The 24,799-nt window shown below is 39.1% G+C and overlaps 2 protein-coding genes across 6 annotated transcripts in view; one reads left to right on the top strand and one right to left on the bottom strand.

Annotated features, from left to right (window-relative positions):
- Nucleotides 1-24,799, bottom strand: part of LOC124149127 (blood vessel epicardial substance-like) — a 200,272-nt gene that overhangs the window by 78,579 nt on the left and 96,894 nt on the right. The window lies entirely within an intron of this gene.
- LOC124149112 (alpha-L-fucosidase-like) lies at nucleotides 555-24,617 on the top strand. 3 transcript variants are annotated; one of them, XM_046520476.2, is made up of 8 exons: nucleotides 555-1,160; nucleotides 1,250-1,356; nucleotides 1,723-1,853; nucleotides 2,838-2,968; nucleotides 5,370-5,470; nucleotides 5,887-6,019; nucleotides 6,483-6,653; nucleotides 7,474-7,856. In XM_046520476.2, exons 1-8 carry the CDS (start codon nucleotides 667-669, stop codon nucleotides 7,721-7,723), a joined length of 1,518 nt encoding a protein of 505 aa, XP_046376432.2. In that variant the 5' UTR covers nucleotides 555-666; the 3' UTR covers nucleotides 7,724-7,856. The 3 variants fall into 3 exon arrangements, with proteins under 3 accessions (XP_046376432.2, XP_048236584.1, XP_046376435.2); XM_048380627.1 differs by lacking the exons at nucleotides 1,250-1,356; nucleotides 1,723-1,853; nucleotides 2,838-2,968; ... (2 more) ...; nucleotides 6,483-6,653; nucleotides 7,474-7,856 and adding exons at nucleotides 9,895-10,001; nucleotides 10,218-10,348; nucleotides 11,833-11,963; ... (2 more) ...; nucleotides 22,718-22,888; nucleotides 23,848-24,617 and having other exon boundaries at nucleotides 666-1,160; XM_046520479.2 differs by lacking the exons at nucleotides 555-1,160; nucleotides 1,250-1,356; nucleotides 1,723-1,853; ... (3 more) ...; nucleotides 6,483-6,653; nucleotides 7,474-7,856 and adding exons at nucleotides 9,349-9,782; nucleotides 9,895-10,001; nucleotides 10,218-10,348; ... (3 more) ...; nucleotides 22,718-22,888; nucleotides 23,848-24,617.

Raw genomic sequence — 24,799 nt, 5'->3', positions numbered from 1 at the left:
CAAGCTATTCAATGGTGGGGCAGTTCACAGAGTAATTTGAAACCTATTTTTCAAATCAGGTAACAGGATAAATTAGAAGCCTAGAAGAAAATGCTTCATCCAACCTAAGTGTACATAACATCAAATGACTTCCCAAGGCATCAGGGGGCATGGATGGCCGATTTGTCTAAGGCGCCGGATTCGCTGTGCAGAGTTGCGTCCCTTGGGCACGCCAGAAACCTATGATTGTGGGTTCGAATCCCGGTTCGCCCCCATTGGGTTTCTAGGTTTGTCAGCACCATACCCATGCTTGTGGGTTTCACCGAAGTGGTAAACGTCTGAGACCTGCATCACTTCGGGCTTTCCTCCCACATTAAACCAAACTCACTCACTCACTCACTCACTCACTCACTCACTCACTCACTCACACTCACTCCCAAGGCACCTCCTTTACACTCTTCACCAGGCATGATACATTTTGTATCAATTTTTTACTATTAACATTTGTCACAGAACAAAATACTACAAATAATATATCAAAAAAATTATTACTAAAACATATTTCAAATTGCAAACTAAAAAATAATGTAGTAGACAGCATATATATTTGTGCATGTTACTTTATTGTGTGTTGTGAGCAGATATAGTAAAACATGCATTCTCATATAAATCGTCCGGTTGTTACACATGAGCACATCATCTGAAAATAATCAACATCATGACCTTGACCCAGATTACACCCACAAACCTAGAAATGATAACTATCACAGTCCTATCTTAACAGCAACAAATGTCACCACTGTTGAAATGGCTTCCTTTCCAGCTGGTACAATTTTCCTAACCATCCTTGTAACTGTCCGAGCAAGTGCTTTGCACAATGAAAGAACTCCAGAAGTTCACTATGAACCCAACTGGGATTCCATAGATTCCCGCCCCCTTCCGTCATGGTACGATGAAGCTAAACTGGGAATCTTCATCCACTGGGGAGTGTTCTCAGTACCAAGTTTTGGTTCAGAGTGGTTCTGGGAAAACTGGGAGGGGAAGAAGATACCTAACTACATAGACTTCATGAAGAACAACTACAGACTAGACTGGACATATGCAGATTTTGCTAAAGATTTTACAGCTGAATTCTATGATGCAAACACATGGGCGGAGCTATTTGCAGACTCAGGAGCTAAGTATGAGATGATTGCTACTATTCCTATACAGTGCAGTAGATGACCGGCCTGACCATGCCCTCATTTAACACCATGATTGTTTGTTATAGGTACATTGTATTTGTAAGCAAGCATCATGAAGGGTTCTGCAACTGGCCAACAAATGTCTCCTTCAACTGGAACTCACAGATGATTGGACCGAAAAGAGACATTGTTGGTAAGAGTGAGTGAGTGAGTATGGTTTTACAGCGCTTTAAGCAATATTAAAGCAATATTATGGCGGGGGACAAGCAACATAATATGTGCTGGGGTGGCTACAAGTAAGTGCTTGGTCAGTGGAATGATCTGCCAGGTAGTCAACCCTCTATGTGGATTAATCCTATGTGACATGATGGATCGGATGGTCAGACTCAGTGACTGGTTGACTGCATGTAACCAAATGGCATGGGTAATTGCTGACAATATCACTGGATAGTCTGGACCAGATTTGGTTATCAACAGAGGTGTCATCTTCAGTTGTAATATTGCTGAGTGTGGCACTAAACCAACAAACTAATTCACTGATAAATATATTTGTTGTCAGGTGAGCTGGCACAAGCCATACGCAGCAAGACAGACCTCCACTTCGGCCTGTACCACTCTCTGTTTGAGTGGTTCCACCCTCTCTATCTGAAGGATGCTGCCAACAACTTCACAACTCAGGACTTTGTGCATGTAAGACAATTCCTGTGTAATTATCCCTTTGCTTTCATAATGTGAGTGATGTACACGCCTACAAATACACAAGGTTATTACCATTGATAAATTGATAAATAAACACCACTCCAAGACATCATCTTTATTTACATGCATGGATATGTACAAGGGTCGGCTTAAAGTTCTTAGCTGAACTATGATGGACTGTCTTGACGGAGTTGGTTGCTTATTATCTTTGGACATAAATACCTAATAGGTTTAGCAGATGTCCAATAGCTATGGAAAGTTTAGCAGATGCCCAGTAGGTATGCAAAATTTAACATATATATGTCCAAAAGAAATGCAAAGTCTAGCAGATATTCAATAGGTATGCAAAATTTAGCAGATGCCCAATAGGTATGCAAAATTTAGCAGATGCCCAATAGGTATGCCAAGATTATCAGATGCCAAATAGGTATGTAAAGTTCACACATGTTCAAACAGATGTTGAGTGATGCTACACACTGAAGGACCTACAGACAGCCTGTATCCCTCTTCTGTTTTGTCATAATACACACCATAGCCATACACCTGAACATGTGATGTTTTTATTATCCTACCATGAAATTTGAAGAACAATATTTCCTCTTATTTCTAAGCATCTGGTACTTTATCCTACACCTATACTACCTCAACATTGTCGTATGGTTTAGCTATCAATGACCCACAAATACAAGGTGTCATACGTGTCAGCCATTAGGTTTTGTAAGTAATTTTACTTACCTGACATACCACACTTCAATTTCAACATGAAAAACAAAAAAATCAGGACTTGATGTCAGTTCATTTTCTCGAACATTAACTGCTGGTCATCCAACATGTCCTAAAGATCTTTTTTTTAAATTTAGTAATGTTATAGAACAATGTCAGAAGTTGATAGGATCATGGTTTAAACTAGCATTAACATACATGAACAATTACTCATTGTTGGAAATGTCAATAAGTCAATGTTATTTCCTTCAGACCAAGACAATGCCCGAGTTGTTTGAGCTTGTCAACACTTACAAGCCTGACGTTGTGTGGTCTGATGGCTCCTATGGACCAGACACCTACTGGCAAGCCACACAGTTCCTTGCATGGCTATACAACGACAGGTCAGTTTTGTAGTTTAGCTCACATCAACCAATGGTGCATTCATTGACTGTTGCCTTTCTGAATGTCTATCCAAAAGGACCTCTTAAATGTCCACATCTTTGAAAGTACAAGACTATAAAATTGAGACATGGACAAGAACATGGATTGTCTAAGCATTGGTGCCTTCACAATGTGATCCCAGATATTTAATCTGATTTAGCTCATTCAACACCGTTGGCCTGTCATGATGTTATGTGTACCCAAACATCGCAGACCAAGCCGTATTCACGTCAAAATAGTATACAACTTTATTAACCTACCTGTGATATCATTCACTTATTAAATCTATCACTTATCACAATGTCTGAAAATATGTATGTCATTTCAATTTAGCATATTTTATCCATAGATAAAAAAATTTATAAACTATTCCTGCAATGTTATTGGAAAACAATTTCTGGGTCACATATCCACACAAACATGTCATGGAGCAAAATGAAGATGTCTCTAGAACATCTTCAGATAAATAATATAAGTAAAAATAAAATCAACAAAAATATATATAAAAGTTGTCAAAATTAATTCAAAGTCATTATTTCCAGCTTTTCATGTGATTAAGAGTAATGTGAGTCAGATGACATCTTGACTTTCGTCGCTTCAATTTTTAGACTCGGACATGATGCTCAATGCCAAAATATATGCATCAGAAATCTGTGTCACAGATTGCAGCCTCACACCATACATCAACAAAGTTTTTATGTAAGTCGCAATGACCGGCTTAAAACATTCAGAAGAACACAATTTAACGATAAACATAACTTTTACATATATATACAGAAGGATAAGACCTTTTAACCTGGTATGTAACTTGTAGTAGCGAAGATGTTTTGCAAGCAGATAATTTCCTTGATAAATGTAGGCTTCATCTATCACCTTAGAGTCTCTGAGAACTCAGTGTCACAGCAGAAAAAAGCTTCTGGTTGAGTTAGAGTTGAAAGAGTTAAAACATGCCAATCATGAAAAAGGTTATTTTTGCTCAACAGAAACATACAAAAACAAGTATATGCAATACATTGCTGAACATGAAAATACCGGCACTCTAAAGCACTAATGCATGTGTATTTTAATTTATATAGAGTGAGGATAGCTCATGTGTGGGGACATCTTTGTATTAACCCTGTTGTGGCCATTTTAGAAAATGTCAGGTGATCCACAGTTTAACACTCAGATCATTTGCTTGTAGAGCAGTTTCTGTTAAGCACTTAATATTCAAAATCATTTCGCAACAACAAAACTGCAGAACTTTGTGAACACTGGACAAATCAATAAAGCACTGTCAGCATTTGAGAAAATTCTCTTCAGCTGAAAAGACATCTCCTAAAAGATCAAGTAATTTTTATAGGCATAGCTGTGGGTAACTCTTAGTCATCAAAAGGGATGCATAATCTTCAAAGAGTCTTTTCTTGAAAGGGCATGCGATGTCCTTGCCTGTCAGAATCAGTTCAGGTTGGAGCAAGGATGTCATTATTTTAAAATATCAGAGGAGGGTTTTTGTTTTTGTGTTATTTGTCGTCTGTCGTGAAAACACACAGGTGGCAGATCATCTTTCTTTTCATCTTTGAGATAACAAGACACCATGATAGTATTTGTCTTTAATGAATCAGCACCTAATGATCATTGTTACCACAGGTCACACTTATGCACATCAATGGGCTATTACTGCCAAGAGGATATTACACAACATATTATGGCTGGGACGATTCCAACTTTACTACCAGGGTACCAGCCCCCCTATTACCCTACCCTACCTAGATACCCACTGCAGGTCTCAGGAGATGTCTCAAAATGTCCCATTGGGAACCTTTTTAAACATCGCCCTGGCAAAACGTTTTAGATACATGTATTAAACAATCTGGTCCTGCTTACACTGAAGTTGAATTAAGTAATATCTTTATTCGACCATATGAAAAATCAGAAGGAATAGGTTCATAGTCAGAAAGAAATGCAGCATTTGTGACTTGTAGTGTAACCATAGAGTTCCAGATAATTTTAGTCATTAGACAATATATCACGTGACTAACCACGGGTCCGGGTAGTCCTGTGGGCACCCGGGTCCTACTCAGTACCCACCCAACCCGGGTACCCGAGTTACCCGTCCCAGCCCTACAACATATTTTCATATAATTTAAAGATGATCTGAGTTCTGTATAAAAAGAACTCAACATTTTGGAGACACTTATAAGGTATATTTAAAATCTAATCCAATTACCCTGTTAAACAGGGGTAGATGTGCATTGTTTAGGTTTCATCACAAAAGCATATGAGGAAATGATTCAGTGTCAACAGAAAAGTATCAACTTTCTTTACTGCATTTACCACACCTGGTACAACCTGAAACAACCAAATCATCTTTCTCTTCAGTCCTGTCAAGGACACTGTGGTGACAAATGACCGTTGGGGAAGCAACAATATACTGTGTCATCACGGGGGAGTCTACACATGTGCAGACAGGTACAACCCAGGTAAACCCATCTCCTTTTGTGTCCCTTCTTGAAGTTGATTCCCACCTCCTCATAACTAATTGTTCAAATCTGGACATTATGAAGAATATACAGTTGGAGTGAGTTGGGTTTAACACTGCTTTTAATAGTACATGTATTCCAGTTATATCGCGGCGTGTCAGCTTAATGTGGGAGGAAAGCCCATAGTGATGCAGGTCTCAGACGTTTACCACTTTGGTGAAACCCATGAGCACGGGTATGGTGCTGACAAACCTAGAAACATAATCGGGCGAACCGGGATTCGAACCCACAATCATAGGTTTCTGGCGTGACCAAGGGAGGCAACTCTGCACAGCAAATCGCGGCGCCTCAGACAACTGGACCACCCGTTCCCCCACATACAGTTGACCTAATGATATCTTAAAGAACAATTTCAGGTGTACTTCAGCCCAAGAAGTGGGAGAATGCCATGACAATTGACAAGAAGTCCTGGGGGTTTCGCCGAGAAGCCAGCCTCGAGGACTTTCTCACCATGGAGGAAATCATTGAAACATTTGTGGAAACTGTAAGGTATATGAGATTCCATTACCATTATCTGTATTTGTACAAGGGTTGAACTTGTTCCTATCAATATCAATTTATAGGCTGTGGTTGTAAGGTAAGTCGCATAAAAAACCAGCTGATGCCCATAATCAAACCCTTCAGTTAAATATATTCGATTGTTTCAAAACTGACATTGTTTGTTTCTAAACAAAATTCAATGATCAATAAACTTCAAAGCAGTGATCTCAATCCTACCTGTTTTCTCAAACCCAGTAACTTCAAAATATCTTGTGCTCTCAAAGATATTTCTAAAATACTTTGGAAGTTCTAGTTTACTTCTGAGGAATTAAAGTGACTAAACCTGCATGACATTGCATTCTTTTAAATTAGGTGACTAATAAGATCGAGTGGTCAGATTCTATGCTGACATGGTTGATGCATGTCATCATATCATCAACATTAATGTACTCTTTTTATTCCCCTAAAACAGCTGCAGTGGCAACATGCTTATGAATGTTGGTCCTACCAAGTACGGCATGATTACACCGATCTATGAGGAGAGACTGCGAGGTATGGGACAGTGGCTGAAGGTCAATGGAGAAGCTATCTACGGCAGCAAACCTTGGTCACATCAGAATGACACCGTCACTCCACGAGTGTGGTAAGCATAGTACCAGCTCCTGATGACCTTCATACTTGAGTAAAATACACAAAACAAATCATCATGAAAACTCAACAGTTCGCATATTTAACCAAATTACTAAGCCTTTTGCACGCATCATGTATACATGAACTTGACAGCAGTGAACACAGAACAAAGCTAGACATGTGTATCACTGTCGTGAGGTTAGGTGACATATCCAAAAAGAAACTACCAATACCTAATGTGAATGATAATGTAGCGGCCATAAACTTTCCGAGTCCCGTGATGGGATTCGAACCACAGACCTTCTGATCCGAGGTCGGACGCCTTGTCTACATGACCAAAGAGGTTAACCCCGTCAGCAAGCTGACAAGGTAAGGATGTCATCTGGGGGATGACTCCACTCCCTGCTACAATAACATGTGAGTAAATACCCCATGACTTGAAACTTGAGTCCTGCATGATGCAGTGTTACATGATTACTCTGTGACGGTGTCATGCTGAATGTGTGCGGGAGAATTTATATTTCCCCCGTGAAAGCTTTGGAAATACAAACATTATTTTGTGAAATAAGTTTTATGGATTGAAAAGCTGCACAGATCATGAAAGCATAAATAACAATAAATCATACTTTTAATACATTTTCTTCTTTCCTCTACGTATATTTGATATAAATAAAACAGATGTAAATTTTTACAACAATGTCTGACTCTTTCTTGTCTGAGCACCTCCCATAACCATAAATGAAGTAAAACAGTTTTCCATGATTATAAAACATGCAGATCAGGTATGCCAGAAAAGTCCTCAATTATCATGCCTTGTGTTCTTTATTTTTCAGGTACACACAGAATGAAGGCTTCGTCTATGCTGTCATATTTTCTTGGCCTACTGGAACCATGAATAACCTTGTCCTTAGTGCCCCAGTGCCCACTACCAGCACGACGGTCACCCTTCTTGGCTACATGGGCCAGTTCACTTGGGACAAGCGGTCATCAGGCGGGATGACCATTAACGTTCCTGCCATTCCTGTCAACCAGATGCCATGCCAATGGGGCTGGGTCTTCAAACTCACTGGCATCAAAAACTAAAATATGGGGAGATACTTATTGTTGATGCTTCATTTTGTTTGATGATTATAGGAATTCTCTGCTGGACATGGGAATTCAAATACACAATTATCTTTTCCTCACATGAATATACTTTCTTAAATGGTTAATTGATGTTAATACCAAATAAAAAAATATAATGTTATTAGTTTGTTTATATATTTAATGAAATGGACATGACAAGTATAAGAAGAAAATTAAATAATTTAAAAAAATAAACATACAATAAATACAATCATTTACTGAGACTGATGGTTAACTTTGCAGTCATATAAAAACCATGTATGTGATACACTGGTTGGAGAAAAGATTACCAAATCTTCTAATTCCTTAAATGAAATCAAGAGAATGCATAACCCTTCCATCCTGGGATTTGAACTTGATTCTTCTGTGAGTCAGAGCATCAACATTACCTCTCTGTCACTGGAGTTGATAGGCAGAATACAAATTTAGAATATAAGATAAGATATTTATCACTGCACGATGCAACTCTCCAATGATGCAACAGCAAACTGAAGTGTACAATTGCCACTTGTGATATTTTGATGCATACATATCACTTGTTGCATAATTTGATGACAATATTTTTGTTGCTTAACGATTTGTCAGAAAAACAAAAGCAATGTACTTAACTGTCCTATGATTAGTGGAAGGTTACCCAATCTACAACCATCTTACCTCATAATACCACTGCTGAGATTCACTTATTTTGATTAGTGTCTCATGATTCTATATGCTTCCAACCAGAACTACTCAACAATTCACTTTTACTTTGTATGAGTTGATTGGAGTATGAACCTTGATAGACCGAGGGCCAAAATGTATGAACATCGGACCATACGACAATGACGATGTATCTTAATACAGTTACTTCAAGAAATGTTATCAGTAGGTGAGATGTCTCAAGCACTGAAATCAAAGATGGACCTGCACCATGGCCTATATCACTACCTGTTAGGGGTGGTCGGGTAGCCTAGTGGTTAAAGCGCTAGCTCGTCACGCCGAAGACCCGGGTTCGATTCCCGACATGGGTACAATGTGTGAAGCCCATTTCTGGTGTCCCCCGCCGTGATATTGCTGGAATATTGCTGAAAGCGACGTAAAACCTCACTCACTCACTCACTCCCTGTTAGAATGGTTCCACTCTCTCTATAAACCTATCACCATGTTACCCTATATTGCATCAGGTTCCTCACAACCTCGGGTAAACCTAGTAACCAGCTCATCTTCCAAACCTAGGTTTTGAAACAGTTCTATTCCAAACCTGCTTTGAGGTTTTACATTTCATTTGTAATACTTAGGTTTTACAATTGGCATTTTATAAAGTAGCCGCTTGATATGAACACAATTTTCACTTTTGATTGGTTAAAAGTCACAAATCTTTCAACATGAAAATACCATGACATGAATCGAACCTGCACCCTCACATATGGTGTTAAGTTTTGAAACCCACTTTTCCCACGCGGTTTTACATTTTCAACCAAAACATTGGAGGCGTGTTTTATCTGATACATATATGCAGGACAAGGCCAACCACTCCACTTTATCATACATAAATAAAATACTCAACATTATAACCCTGACCCAGTCTGCACCAACATATCTAGAAATGATAACACACATCTGACAGTGATATTTTAACAACAATACATGTCACCACTTTTGAAATGGCTACCCATCCAGCTGGTGCTCTTTTCCTAGCCATCCTTGTAACTATCCGAGCAAGTGCTTTACACAATGAAGAAAGTCCAGAAATTCGCTATGAACCCAACTGGGCTTCCATAGATTCCCGCCCCATTCCGTCGTGGTACGATGAAGCTAAACTTGGAATCTTCATCCACTGGGGAGTCTTCTCCGTACCAAGTTATGGTTCAGAATGGTTCTGGGAAAACTGGGAGGGGAAGAAGGAAGCTAACTACATAGACTTCATGAAGAAAAACTACAAACCAGATTGGACATATGCAGATTTTGCTAAAGATTTTACAGCTGAATTCTATGATGCAAACACATGGGCGGAGCTATTTGCAGACTCTGGAGCTAAGTATGAGATAATTGCTACTATTCCTATAACAGTGCAGTAGATGACCGGCCTGACCATGCTCTCATTTAACACCATGATTGTTTGTTATTGGTAAATTGATTGTTTGTTATAGGTACATAGTGTTTGTAACCAAGCACCATGAAGGTTTCTGTAACTGGCCAACGAATGTCTCCTTCAACTGGAATTCACAGATGCTTGGACCTAAACGAGACATCGTGGGTAAGAAACTACATGATATGTATTTCAGTGGATACAGCTAAGTGCTTGTTCTATGTAACTATCCTCCATGTAACCAATCGGATGGTCATATTCCGTCAGACTAGATGGACCCAACAACATGGATAAATGCTCACAATAGCACTCACTGGATTGTCTGATCCAGATTTTATTACTTACATATATCGTCATATTGCTGATGAATATATTTGTTGTCAGGTGAGCTGGAGCAGGCTATCCGCAGCAAGACAGACCTCCACTTCGGCCTGTATCACTCTCTATATGAGTGGTTCCATCCTCTCTATCTGAAGGATGTTGCCAACAACTTCACAACTCGGGACTTTGTGCTTGTAAGACAATTCCTATGTAATGATTATCCATAAATGTTTTCATTATGTGTGTTCTGTACAGACACACAAATACACAAGGTTTTTACCAATGAAAAAGCAAACACTGCTCCTAGATATGATCTTGATTTACTTGTGTCAAACTATGATGGTGTGCGTTGAAAATTATTTTAAAGCATACCAGTAATCTCCCCAATTCGTTTGTTTGTTTGTTGTTTTAATGCTTCACTCAGCAATATTCCAGCTATTTGATGGTGGTCTGTAAATAATCGAGTCTGGACCTAGTCACTTTTAATGCCTGCAGAAATATATTGTTCAAATTTAGCCTGTAAGCATGGAATATTGTAGTCCTTTGGAGTTCGGTGCAGCCATCCATCCTAAATGTGGAACTCTAATGAAGCATGGACCATAAACTTCTTAATCCATGATCAGAAAATCATAATAGCAGATGTCCAATAGGTATGCAAAGTTAAGCAGATGAGCAATAGGTATGCAATGTTTAGCAGATGTCCAATTGGTATGCACAGTTTAGCAGATACTCAATAGGCATGCAAAGTTTAGCAGATGACCAAAAGGTATGCAAAGTTTAGCAGATGCCTAAAAGGTATGCAAAGTTCATCAGATGCCCAAAAGGTATGCAAAGTTTATCAGATGCCCAAAAGGTATGAAACGTTTATCAGATGCCCAAAAGGTATGCAAAGTTTATCAGATGCCCAAAAGGTATGCAACGTTTATCAGATGCCCAAAAGGTATGCAAAGTTTATCAGATGCCCAAAAGGTATGCATCCTATATCAGATGCCTAATAGGTATGCAAAGTTTAGCAGATGCCCAAAAGGTATGCAAAGTTTATAAGATGTCCAATAGATATGCAACGTTTATCAGATGCCTAATAGGTATGCAAAGTTTATCAGATGTCCAATAGGTACATAAAGTTAAGCCGATGGCCAAACAGTTATGCTACACACAGGAGAACCTACGGACAGCACTCATGCCTATATCCCTCTTCCATTTGGTCATAATATGCACTATAGCCATACACCTGAACATGTAATATTTATATTATCCTACCATAAAATTCGAAGAATAATATTTCCTCTTATTTCTTTGCATCTGGTACTCTGTCCTACATGTATACTACCCCCAATTATGTCACATTGCTTAGCTCTTTTCCATTTTCAAGAACATTGACTGCTGGTCATCCAAAATGTCCTTAAGATTATTTTTTTTCAATTTTTTTTGCAATTGGAATACAATGACATGCATCAACCAAGTCAGTCTGACCCACCCGATGCTGTTAGTCGCCTCTTACGACAAGCAGTCACCTTTTAAGGGTTGCTGAAGACCTATTCTACCCCGGATTTTCATGGGTCAAATGAGATTGGCGAATCTTCTATCAATGTTGATAGAATCATGGTTGTAAAGTATAAGAAATATGTCCAATACTCATTGTTAGAAATGCCAAGAAAGTCAATTTTATCTCCTTCAGACCAAGACGATGCCCGAGTTGTTTGAGCTTGTCAACACTTACAAGCCTGACATTGTGTGGTCTGATGGCCCCATTGGACCAGACACCTACTGGGGATCCACACAGTTCCTTGCATGGCTATACAACGACAGGTCAGTTTACAATTGCCAAAAAATGCCACAATTTTCACTTCCTTGGTGCTTAATCTGGACATTATGAGTGTGTTAGCTTACATTTCAATCAAAAACTTAATAAAGTTTTATTTAAATATGCATTATTTAAATATTGTGATAAGCATAACTTTCCTGTTCAAAAACAGTAGAATTGGACCTTCCAAATGGTTTATAACATGTAGTAGCAAAGATGTTTTACAAGCAGATAATTTCCTTGATAAATGTAGGCTTAATCTATCCCCTCAGAGTCTCTGGCAACTCGGTGCAGTAAAAGCTTCTGGTTGTTGGTATTGAAAGAGTTTATCTACAACATTGAAGGGACATCTTCTATTTGTTTAGCATGTTTGTGTTATCCTGTTGTGCCCAGTTTTAGAAACTATCAGGTGAGCTACAGTTTAACAGAGTTACTGTCACTTGCATGATACAGCTGAAAGGTTAAAATGTAACAGGACTTCATTTGCTTCCTCAGCAGTTTCTTTTAAGAACTTGGTATTTAAAAAATCAAATTACAACAACCAAACTGAAAAACATACCAAACTGAAAGGACAAAGTATTTCCTCAACTGTTTTCTGAAGAACTTTGTGAATACGGGAAAAATCAATATTGCACCGTCAGCATTTGAGATTATTCTTACTTAAAGGACATCTCCTCATTGATGAAGTCATTTTTATAGGCATAGCTGTGGGTAACTCTTAGCCATCAAAAGGGATCCATAATCTTCAAAGAGTCTTTTCTTGACAGTGCATGCAATGTCCTTGCCTATTAGAACAGTTCAGGTTGGAGCAAGGATGTCATTATTTTAAAATATCAGGGGAGGGTTTTTATTTTTGTGTTCTTTGTCACCTGTAGTGAAAACACACAGATGGCAGATCATCTTTCCTTTCATCTTCGAGATAACAGGACACCATGATAGCATTTGTCTTTAATGAATCAGCACCTAACCATCTTAACCATGGGTCACACTTATTTCAGGGCTCGATTCAGCTATATAAAACAAGTACCAGTGCAACCTTTTATGAAAAAATGCAACCTAATACTTATATCTACATGCTCCAATTGCATGTAAAACAATATTTCAAGTTTGTGTCTCACTAACCCTTTCTTGTCAACACAACAACTATCTCTGAATACACTCAATACCTCTATGCATTATTTACCATCAAATTGCTGTGTTATGTGTAATTCAGGACACAGTCATCAGAGACCTGGGATTGTACTTATTTTGACTAATTTATGCATCTCTGGTTCATCTTGAATACATTTATGGGACCAGGGTGTAACCAGGTTATGTCTATTGCAACTAGCTTTTCATGTTAAATAAAGTTCCTTAAATTGTGCCCTGTACTGAATTTAATAGACTATTAATGCATGAAGTAATAACAATAGTTATCATTGCCATAAATCCTGTATTTAGGCTGCAATCACACTATAAGTAGAACAGACGATGTGAGACAATGCCAAACCACATTAATTTATATCATGATGCGGCAAAACCCTAACCTTGTAAAGGAACATCAATATTTATTATCAATGGATAAATAGAGGTTATCACACCAAGGCTCGCTAAATACAATGTTTATTCCTAATGCAGGATATTTACCATCCCCAAACACACAAGCGTGATAACTTCTTTATCATATAATGTCATTCTTTACTTCTGTGCTTGAAAATCACTTTCCCTCTCTCACATACATTACCGAAACATTGCACGTTTTCATGGAATGCACGCATTAATATTTATTACGTCACAGGGTAAGTGATGTGTCAGTCGGACAGTGACAGTAGCCAATATAGTTCCGACTGAAATCTGTTTCTTATACAGTGGCGAAGCAACATATACTTAAAACAACAGTTGTTTTTAATTGCCTTTCACAGCAATCCATCAGTCTGCCCGCTAGAGTAACTGCCCTTTGTCAAAGGGAAGCTACTCTAACCCTAGTCTATGAGACATCACAGCCACGGTCAGACATTGTTGACAGTCGGTCTCTCCTGTTAAAACGTTAAAAAGTGTAATCAGATGTACACACAGCGACAAAACAAGGTAACAATTCAAACATATTTCGGTTTCAAGCTGCAGAGGTCTACAAGCACAGATATGGCTACTGATCCATCTTGGCTAGGCCTCGTGCCCTCGCAAAATTGTTTCAAAATTTATATCTCCAAAGTTGACATAACTTATAAAATGCCTTAGCTACGTCACAGTTAGACACTGATTTTCAGTATATTAGACTGTTCTTTTGATAATGATGGCAATTATCCCTGTAGTTTATCCAGATTCCTGATGGTTAACTCTGACTGGATCGCCGAATGACGAGGGCGACGCCATGTTTGTTTATAAACAGTGAAAGTAGTCCTACTTGACCTTTGATATTTGCATCTCTATCCACATATGACCCCAAAGGGTTTTTTCTGTTGGCTCTATCCGCATATGACCCCAACGTTTTTTATCCGTTGGCTTTATCCTGCCGAGAAACCTACCCATTATATGATAAAATATACTATACGATCCGATATTGGACAGGTAAAGGAGCAAAACAAAAACTAGCTACAGCAGCTAGTAAATATGTAAATCTTGAAATAAATGTATCTCCAAATTAATACGATTGCTGAACCCCAGCCCAAAATGCGACTCAATACCAACTCACCCCACCCCATCCCCAGTGGAATGATACTTATCCTTACCTTAATCCAACCTTAAATTAATCCAATCAAACCCAAATAACACTGCTTATTAGTGCTGAGTAGAACACTTCCGTAAAAACAATAACCAGTGTTTTCCTAAAAACAACACACAGTTCATATGTTTATTCTGTCTACTGGCATTAAGAAAGTTCAAAGGCAATAAAATAATTGAACCAACAACAGTTCACTGACTGGTATGCAGAGAAGGTTGCAACTAACTTGAAGGCAAGACAAGACAAAGGTTTGTAGATCTGAGGAGTGTGATGAAGCCTTTTGGTGCGCGTTGGGTCGTGTCGGCGTTTGACAAAGTGTTGCGTGGGTGGCGTCTGTCTGTACTGCTGGAGTGGTCAATGATGCCTAGTTTGACATGAGTGGGTAGAACTCTTGACCACAGCAGTGATAATTAACTCACTGGATGCCTATTGTGTTATTCCTTTGCTTTGAATGACATTGTTTTGTACTTGGTACAACTGCTGTTGATAGTCATTTTGGAGACATAAATGCATGGAACTCTGGGTAGGAGAGTAGCTAGACCAGACGGTGTCAACACAATTTTTGTCCTGTGAAAATATATTTGTAGAAAACAACAAGTACCGGTTTTCACAATTTTCATTTGTAAAATTCAATAAACATAAATAAACAGATATATACAAACTCATTAGACATTAACAGTCCAGGTTTCATACAGTAGTTGGCATCTATATTTTGCAATCAGAATCAACAGTTCTTGTCTAGATATTTAACAGTTCATTTTTCAAAAAATGGTGTTTCATTTTCAAAATCAAGAAAGTCTGCATCACTGCTGTCGGTGTCAAAGATAGACACCAGAGCGTCATCATTGACATAATCAGCGTATTTGATGTCTTGGTCATCTTGGTCATCCTCGTCGTCTGTAGAATTAGCTTGAACTTCATATAGGATGTCATCTCTGCTGCCATCATGTGTTTGTAATACAGCAATTCTTGAAAGACACTCTGCAAGGCTTCCAGTATCCATGTTTACAAACAAGAGAGAGATCTCGTTGGCACATGCGGCCTGTCCCCTCATTGTCTTGATCCAGTACTAGTCCATTGTTATCTCAGCATCAAACCACCCCTTCTCCTGGACATAGACCTCTATTCCTTTTATTGTATTGGGGCAGCTTTTTTCCCCATCACCAGTCACAGCCCAAGGCCGTAGTTAACTTTTTTATGACGGGGGGGGGGGGGGGGGCAAATATTTGTACAAGTATCACTTGTCCCCAACTTGTATTTTCATGATTCAAATAAAACTGTTTTCGATAAAAAAAATATAGGGGGGCAACTGCCCCCCGGCTTGCTACAACACTGCAGCCAACATCACTGTAAAACATTTTTTCTCATTGCCTGTGGTCTTGATGTTGATTATCTTCTGGCCCTTGAAATCAACTGTCAATGTGTAAGGGATGTCAAACGGCAATGTGGTCTTATCTGCATTTTCAATCAGTGACAGGTCAAACTCCTGTGACTAGTCGTCAAAACCTGACAGCAATTTCTGTGTAATGTGAGTCTGGCAACGAACTGAAAGTTCATGTCTCTCCATAAACACTTAATTGCCTTGAAGTTGTCAGGCATTACTCCCAATTTCATAGCTGTTTCAAGCGCCCTTGAGCCGTATGTCACTTGTGCTGACTCCAATCCCGGCCATTCTGCATTCTTTTACCAATTCCATCAGCTTGTCTTCCAACTTCGGAAATTGCTCAGATTTCCCCCTTTCTGCCTTCTTTGACTTTGGAAGGGATTGAAGTTTTGTCTTGTTTTTGCGCCAAAGTCGAATATTGCTCTCAGAAATGCATCCAAAATGACAACCAGCTGACTGATTGCCATATTTCCCTCTGCATACAAGATTGCCTTTAGTTCCTCTCCATTTGTGTATATGTTTTGTATTTTGTTCTCCTGTGACAACGTAACCATGTGTAAATCACTGCAAAAACAGGTTGGTAAAATAAGTACACTGTCAATACCAAGATCAAATTGATTTATAAACATTCAATATAAACAGGATGTTAGCAGTGAATGTAATGTGTAATTCGATTGTGATCAACAGCTTTTTAGGTTTATACAGTATGCGTCTCCACTCACAGTTCAATTTGGTGAATAGCCAAAGATCTATTGAGAATTTTGTACAAGCTGTGTTGACTTTACAGCAGGTGCACTATTATGGCGTATACCAGTAAAGTTCAAGGTCCCTTCCTGGTTTGCCTATTCTTTCGTTTAATAAAAGAGCTGTTAAAACCACTTTCAATAGGCACAGCTGTAACTTTCCCCTGCAACTCATGTCCTGCAGAGACCTTAAGCTTCCCAAAAGAGACATCCACCAGCTAAGAGTTCATGTGGGTTGAGACGTGACCATGTCGATCATCGATAGAGCCCTCGCAAAATGATCTTCTGGGGAGGGGGACAGAGCTGTCTGATGAGCATCATCAGTTGTGTGGGAAAGATCATATCTTGATGGAGTTGGTCCTTGTCTTGTCCTGGCACAAGCAAATCAACAAGGAACCTGCAAAGCTGGACAAATTGTAGATGGGCAAAACTGATGACACGCATCATTATTCTGGTGAATAGCTAAAGATCTATTGAGATTCAGAATGGGAGCACTTGGAACGTGTCTGTTGATAACAAAACAGATTAATTTCCTTGAGGCTGGGTGGATAGGCACATGCAGATACGCATCTCAGAAATCGAGGCCAATAAGCAAATCTCCTGTCCTGAGTGTTAAGCATAACTTTCTCACGATTCCATCAAAAATGTTTTGTTGAGGATATTGAGGTAGATGATCATCATGATGTCCAGTGAGATTTTCCTCGGAACCAAGAAGACTGGGGAATAAAAAAAAACCTGCTTTCGACGGTTTCTTTAACTCTCCAAATGGCATGCTTGTCTAGTAGGGCATAGATGGTGAGGTCGGCCTCACCTAATTTTGGACCTTCCAGATAGAATCAGTGGCCGACAGGGTGGAATACAAGAGCAGGGTTAATTTGGAAGTGCAGCATGTCCCTGTGAGTCACAATGAGAATCCAATTGTCGACATAAAATGACGAATAGCCCTCTCATTGGGCCCAGAGTCAGTGTAGTGGTGGACAGCGGCAGACGATGATCCAGATCAATAGGGTTGTAGGCAGCATGATGAGGGAAGAAGGGGAGTCATAATCTGCAGTCAGGCCAGCTAGACAATGTGAAACATCTTCTGCCAGATCCTGGGCGTTTAAATTCTGGCTGACAAAAAGTGTTGACTGGGCATTGAGATCTGTCAGGTCAACAAGTAGGTTGAAAGGAATGCTTCTTCCTTTAAGGTGCCCTGAAACCAGTGTCATTTGGATCATTTGGGCGCTTTGGTGGGTAAGTAGAGCCATGTGCTTTGGTCGCCAGATTAGTTGTCGAAACTTGACACCTTTCAGTGGTATCTTGACAGACTTCATTAATAACTTTCCCCATATTGTGATTGAAAAGTCTGGGAGCAGTAATAGGCTGGGTCATGATCATCTTTTTCGTCTGATCCCAAACAGCTCAAGACCTGATCTGAGAAAGGAGTTGTTGATGTTGGACCCATTGTAATTGCGACGACATCCAAACAGTACAGTACATCGACAGGAAATCTTCTTGCATGAGTCCAAGAGGCTGTGAATGAGTTCTATTTGTTCGGTCTGAATAGGATTAACGGAATCACCGGAATTTCCTTCACAAGGTGACTTCAATGGAGGGATAACATTACTCATACCTCATAACCAGTTAATGTAAGCTCTGATGTGAATAGATCAGACCTGTCAACCCTCCCGCATTTTGCGGGAGACTCCCGCAATTTGATGAAATCTCCCAGTCTCTGCAAGATGGACTATTTCTCCCGCAAAACAGGATTTCTTCATTATTTAAAAAATTCGCCTCCATTGTCCCGTGAGTAAAAACAATGAACGGGAAGTTTGCGTCCCGATCTGTCCGGTAGGCTCCCGGATTAGCGACCCTTATCACAGCCACCAGCAGGGGGACCCAGATGGGCCTTTGTCCAGTAATCAACTGGTAATTAAATTCATATGGTGAACGATTGAACAATGTAAACTGTTAAGAAAACTCGGATAGTCCTAACAGGTGCCTGAAGGGTTGAACTTGAAATGAAAAATCATCCAAGTATTCATCACTTCATGAAATGAACTGTTGTCTTCATGTTCTTAGCGTGTTTATTCTTCCATAATTTAAGAACGTAGATACATATGGCCGGTCCAGTTATACATGACTTTATTGGTTATCAGATTTGTCAGAAACTTTGTTAAAACATCAACATACCTCAAAGTTACGTCATTGAACTCTTGGAAATGAAAACAAAATATGTCCTGCAAGCGCCGTCTTCAGAAACAACACTATGCGTGATTGGTTGATTCGGTAGTCGAAATAACAATGAGTTACACGATCAGGCTTCCTCACAGCTAGGATTTCAAAGTCAAAGTTTAAAGTGAAACTTATAAATTTCCTTTTGACTGACATCGTGACTTGTGTGCACAGAAAATATCAAAACAGAACTTTATCAAATTTCGCGAGAATGTATCATGTGATTATTTTACACGATTTGATTGTCTAATAGTTTGCTTGCGTCCCAGATCTGCAATCTAATTTGCATACAATAGTACTAGTCAACCAATGAGATTAATACACGTCAAGGTCAGAAAGGTCAACAACGACAACGAGACTCATTTCATTCATAAATTGTAGTAAAACGTAATAGTACTTCCAAATATGGCATACATTTCTTGGAATGGAATAACGTGAACATTTCTAGGAAATTTAAGAAGCGAAGTAATGGGACTGTCAACAGACTACCGCAGACAGAAAAAACCCAGTATATCTTATTGAAATTAAGGGCGATGATGTTGCGTCAGGATAAATGCATTTGATATTTCTCTGGCGAATTTTGTAACCAACATCGCGCCAAATACTCAGAAAACCTGCATCGTAACGAAGCCTGACAACTGGTCGGATTGAACACGTCGTCAACTGGTCAAGCTACCGATTGTGAAATTTCAATATCTGTTTGCGTTTATCTGAGATGATCTTTGAACGAAAGTTATATGGGTAGATTGTGCTGGGTTTATTTTTGGAGGAGGAAAATGCAAACGGAAATTAAGCAAGCTGTACGTATAAGAAACTTATTGATTATGTATTGTTTCAAAATATTTGGTTTTCTTTGTAACATTATTAAAAATAAAAGTTGGAAATTATCTTATCTTCACTATCTTAAAAATCTCCCCCTTTGGAGGCAAATCTCCCCCATTTTGAAGTCAAATCTCCCACATTGTCATGATGAGGGGTTGACAGGTCTGATAGATTTCTTTGAGGCTTCATTCCTCTTAGCTTTCTTGATGGCATCTAGAAGCTTGGAGAACACTGCTCATATCAGGAGTCATCAGAGCAGATATCTCATCTACATTTCCAACAAGAGGAGTAAGGTTGTCAGTCACCATAAAATGTCCACACTTCTAACATGTGGAGGGGAGGCAGTCAACACATTGGAGACAGGGAGACAAGGACACACATACTCAATCAGTAATATTCACAAGAATTGACCAGAAAATATAATCTATAGCAAAAGACTTCTTATAGTTATTATCATACAGTAATATTATATAGCACTATGACACAATCAGTGCTAGAGACAGATCCTGATAGGAGATGTGTCCTCCAGCACACACAGGAAAGAAGTGAGGTTTTTCCCTCCTCTGCACACAGAAGAGCTGTATGCTGTCAGTGTCAAGTAGTGAGTGAGTGAGTTTGGTTTAACGCCGCTTTTAACAGTATTCCAGTTATATCACGGCGTGTCAGCTTAATGTGGGAGGAAAGCCCAAAGTGATGCAGGTCTCAGACGTTTACCACTTCGGTGAAACCCACGAGCACGGGTATGGTGCTGACAAACGTCAGTGTCAAGTAATCATATATAAGTAACAGTGAAGAGGACTTCTGTTGAGAATCTGAAATTTTAGTAATAGAGTGATTGCAGCCAAAACACAGGATTTATGGCAATTATGTAATAGAGGTAGAGGATTAGTAAAAATTATATATTTTCATGTAAATGTTACGATGACTTGTGGTCCATATGAAATGAACTCAACATTGTGAAGAAGCTGAAGGATATCTAAAATCAAAACCAATTAATCAGTTAAACAGTGGTTGTATATTGTGTAGGTTTCATCATGGAAGCAATGTGGAAATAATTTACTGTGTCGGTATCAACTTTCTTCAATGCATTTACCACACATAGACAAACCTGAAATGCTCAGAGGTATTTTTATCTTCAGTCCGGTCAAGGATGTTGTGGTGACAAATGACCGCTGGGGAAACAACAAAATAAAATGTCATCATGGGGGAGTCCTCACCTGTTGGGACAGGTACAACCCAGGTAAATCTATCCCCTTTCTCCACCCTCACTGGATCTCTAATCTTTGGGGCCTCCTTTACCCAAAGGCTTTGTTCCCACCACTTGTCTTTTAACCTACACATTTTCCTCAACTTACTCCTCCACCACTTCTTCCTATTCGGGGGCACGGGTGGCCCAGTCTTCTAAGGCGCCGTGATTCGCTGTGCAGAGTTGCGTCCCTTGGGCATGCCAGAAACCTATGATAGTGGGTTCGAATCCCGGTTCGCCCCAATTATGTTTCTAGGTTTGTCAGCACCATACCCGTGCTCATGGGTTTCACCGAAGTGGTAAACATCTGAGACCTGCATCACTTCGGCCTTTCCTCCCACATTAAGCTGACACGCCGTGATATAACTGGAATACTGTTAAAAGGGGCATTAAACCCAACTCACTCACTCACTCTTCCTATTCCTTTGTATCATACACACAGTTATTTTCATAAACACTTTCCTCCTCAACATTAATCATTCAAATCTAGAAAAAAGTTAGATATATCTTAAGAGACTTTTATTAAGAACATACAGTTGACCTAATGATATCGAACAATTTCAGGTGTACTTCAGCCCAGGAAGTGGGTGAATGCCATGACAATTGACAAGACGTCCTGGGGGTTCCGCCGAGAAGCCAGCCTCGAGGACTTTCTCACCATGGAGGAAATCATTGAAACATTTGTGGAAACTGTAAGGTATATGAGATTCCATAACCATTATCTCTATTTGTACAAGGGTTGAACTTGTTCCTATCAATATCAATTTATAGGCTGTGGTTGTAAGGTAAGTCTCATAAAACAATTGACCCGTGAAGATCACGTGTCGAAAGAGGTGACTAACGGGATTGGATGGTCAGGCTCGCTGATTTGGTTGATGCATGACATCATATCCAAATTGCGTGGATCAATGCTCATGATACCAATCAGTGGACTGTCCTATCCAGACTCATTATTTACACACAGTCGTCATATACCGGGAATATTGCTGAGTGCTGTGTTAAACAACAAATAAAAACAAAGAGATCAATTACAGCTGATGCTAATAATTGATGCTGATGCTAATTAATTATGCTATTCTTTCAAAACTGAAAATGTTTGTTTCTAAACTAAATTCAAACATCAATGAACCCTCCTCAAACCAGTGACCTCAAAATTACTGTTTTTCTCAAACCCAGTAACTTCAAAATATCACATTTTCTCAGAATCGAAATTCTGGTGCACTCTTAACAAACCTGCATGTGACATTTTCTTGTACTGGGAATATTTCTCTCTCTTTGTCTGTGACCCATATTGATTTCACTCATTTTATCATTAAGTTTTTGTTTTGTTTCCTTGATCTTTGGAAACAAAAGAAACAAAAGAACCTAAAACTCTCTTGAAAGCCTGTGATGGAGTCCATTTTCAGTCCAACTGAACACCAATACACTTTAGGCAAGTCATCAAAGAAACAGAGAGGAATATTATTTGTGCTTCTTAACATGACAATATATAACTAAGAGCATGTTCACTGTTACTTAAATGTGTTTGGGAACATTCTTTTGAATAAAACCAAAAAATAAACACATAAATCCTTACATCAGACAATTAGATTGAAAAGGAGATGTTTCAATAACATTAATGTACTCTTTTTATTCCCCTAAAACAGCTGCGGTGGCAACATGCTTATGAATGTTGGTCCTACAAAGTATGGCATGATTACACCGATCTATGAGGAGAGACTGCGAGGTATGGGACAGTGGCTGAAGGTCAATGGAGAAGCTATCTACGGCAGCAAACCTTGGTCACATCAGAACGACACCGTCACACCTCGAGTGTGGTAAGCATAATACCAGCTCCTGATGACCTGCATACTTGTGTATAATACACAAAATATATCATCATAACCTGATTTATTTTGCTTGCACAAAAATTCAATTATTACCTAAAGTAGCCTTTTCAGTTTGCATACCTGTACTATCCATTTTGGCATGCGACCTGTGAAGATCCGGGTTAGAATAGGTCTTCAGCAACTATGCTTGTTGTAAGAGGCGACCAAAAGGACCCGATGGTCAGGCTCGCTGACTTGGCTGATGCATGTCTTCATATCCCAACTGATTGATGCTCATGATGTCAGTCACTGGATTGTCATGTCTAGATTCGGTTATTTAGAAACCTCTGTCATATTGCTGGAATATTGCTGTGTGTGGCATTACATAACAAACAAACAAAACTTTTTTATACATCTATACTTACTGATTGAATGCAGTCATCATGTATACATGACCTCTACTGCAGTGAATACAGAACAAAAGCACTCTGAATCACTGTAACTTAGGCATGCATATCACTGTCGTGAGGTGACAAATCCAAAGAGAAACTATCAATACCTCATGTGAATGGTACATACGACTAAATACTCCATGACTGGAAAACTTAATGGAGCCCTTAATAATGCAGTGCTCAATGATTACTGTGTCATGCTGGAGTTGTGTTATTGTGTTTTGCTGGAGTTGTGAGGGAGCATTTTTCATGCAAGGGTTTTGGAAATACAATAGTTGTTACATCCATTTCATAATTTTACTCAGTTTCATGGATTAAAGAGCAGCATACATCATGAAAACATCTTTTTTCATACAGCAATCCTCTAAAACAAGTCTTTTGAAACATTTAGGACTTATATATAGGACTCTATACATTAGGTTGTTTAAGTCTAAAATATGCAAGCATTTTCAACATCTTAATTGTATGAGCACATCTGATAATCCTAAATTATTTCAAAAACGACTTATTTTTCAGGTACACACAGAATGAAGGCTTCGTCTATGCTATCATATTTTCTTGGCCTACTGGAACCATGAATAACCTTGTCCTCAGTGCCCCAGTGCCCACTACTAGCACGACGGTCACCCTTCTTGGCTACATGGGCCAGTTCACTTGGGACAAGCGGTCATCAGGCGGGATGACCATTAATGTTCCTGCCATTCCAGTCAACCAGATGCCATGCCAATGGGGCTGGGTCTTCAAACTCACTGGCATCGAAAACTAAAATATAGGGAGATACCTATTGTTGATACTTCATTCTGCTGATTGTAGGAATTCACTTTGCAGCCATATAAACTAGAGAAGACAATGTATGTAAGACGGCAGTTGGAGAAAAGATTATGAAATTGATTTGTTTTTATTCTTGACATGAATAGAATAAAAATAAAGAGAATGTATAACCTTTCCCTTCTTGAATTTGAACTCAATCCTTCTGATTGTCAGAGCGCTGACATTACCTGCCATTGTCAGAATACAAATTAAGAATTGTTATGTTACACGATTGTATATCATATATTTTATGTCCATATATGTTATCTCTGCCAGCTGGAATATGTCAAACATCCCATTAACTGGAGAATGTGAAAGTATATCAGAACTATGACAGTGCTTCAGTGCAGTGCAGTGAACCAGGATTCAAAGCAGGGTCAAAGGATTCTGGCAAGCCTAAGGGATGCAACTCAGCACATTGTCATATCTTATATGACTGGGCCATCATCCTTTGAATAAATTATTTCATACCCATACTCTCCTCAACGTTTCGTCTAATACTACAACTTTGTTCCCTTTCACATACTAATATTGTGTTTAATGTTCATAATATTTTAATGTGAAGTTTACACAGTATACAGCTTTTCCATTGGACAAGAGGTAGTTCGCATGACCGCAAAATTGAAGTGTATGAACTACACAATTTGACATTCATATG

This window comes from Haliotis rufescens, unplaced genomic scaffold (assembly GCF_023055435.1).
Source record: "Haliotis rufescens isolate VD_foot unplaced genomic scaffold, xgHalRufe1.0.p SCAF_32, whole genome shotgun sequence".
NCBI classification, from domain to species: Eukaryota; Metazoa; Mollusca; class Gastropoda; order Lepetellida; family Haliotidae; genus Haliotis; species Haliotis rufescens.
The sequence above is the reverse complement of the archived record's forward strand: the minus strand, read 5'-3'. Positions and strand labels throughout refer to the sequence as shown.

What these genes read in the sequence shown, in the direction of transcription:
- LOC124149112 (XM_048380627.1), top strand. Translation starts at nt 667, where the DNA reads ATGAGCACATCATCTGAAAATAATCAACATCATGACCTTGACCCAGAT. An exon ending in TTTGCAGACTCAGGAGCTAA is followed by an intron (nt 1,161 to 9,894) that starts GTATGAGATGAT and finishes TGTTTGTTATAG; the next exon opens with GTACATAGTGTTTGTAACCA. An exon ending in TTGGGACAGGTACAACCCAG is followed by an intron (nt 21,066 to 21,635) that starts GTAAATCTATCC and finishes GAACAATTTCAG; the next exon opens with GTGTACTTCAGCCCAGGAAG.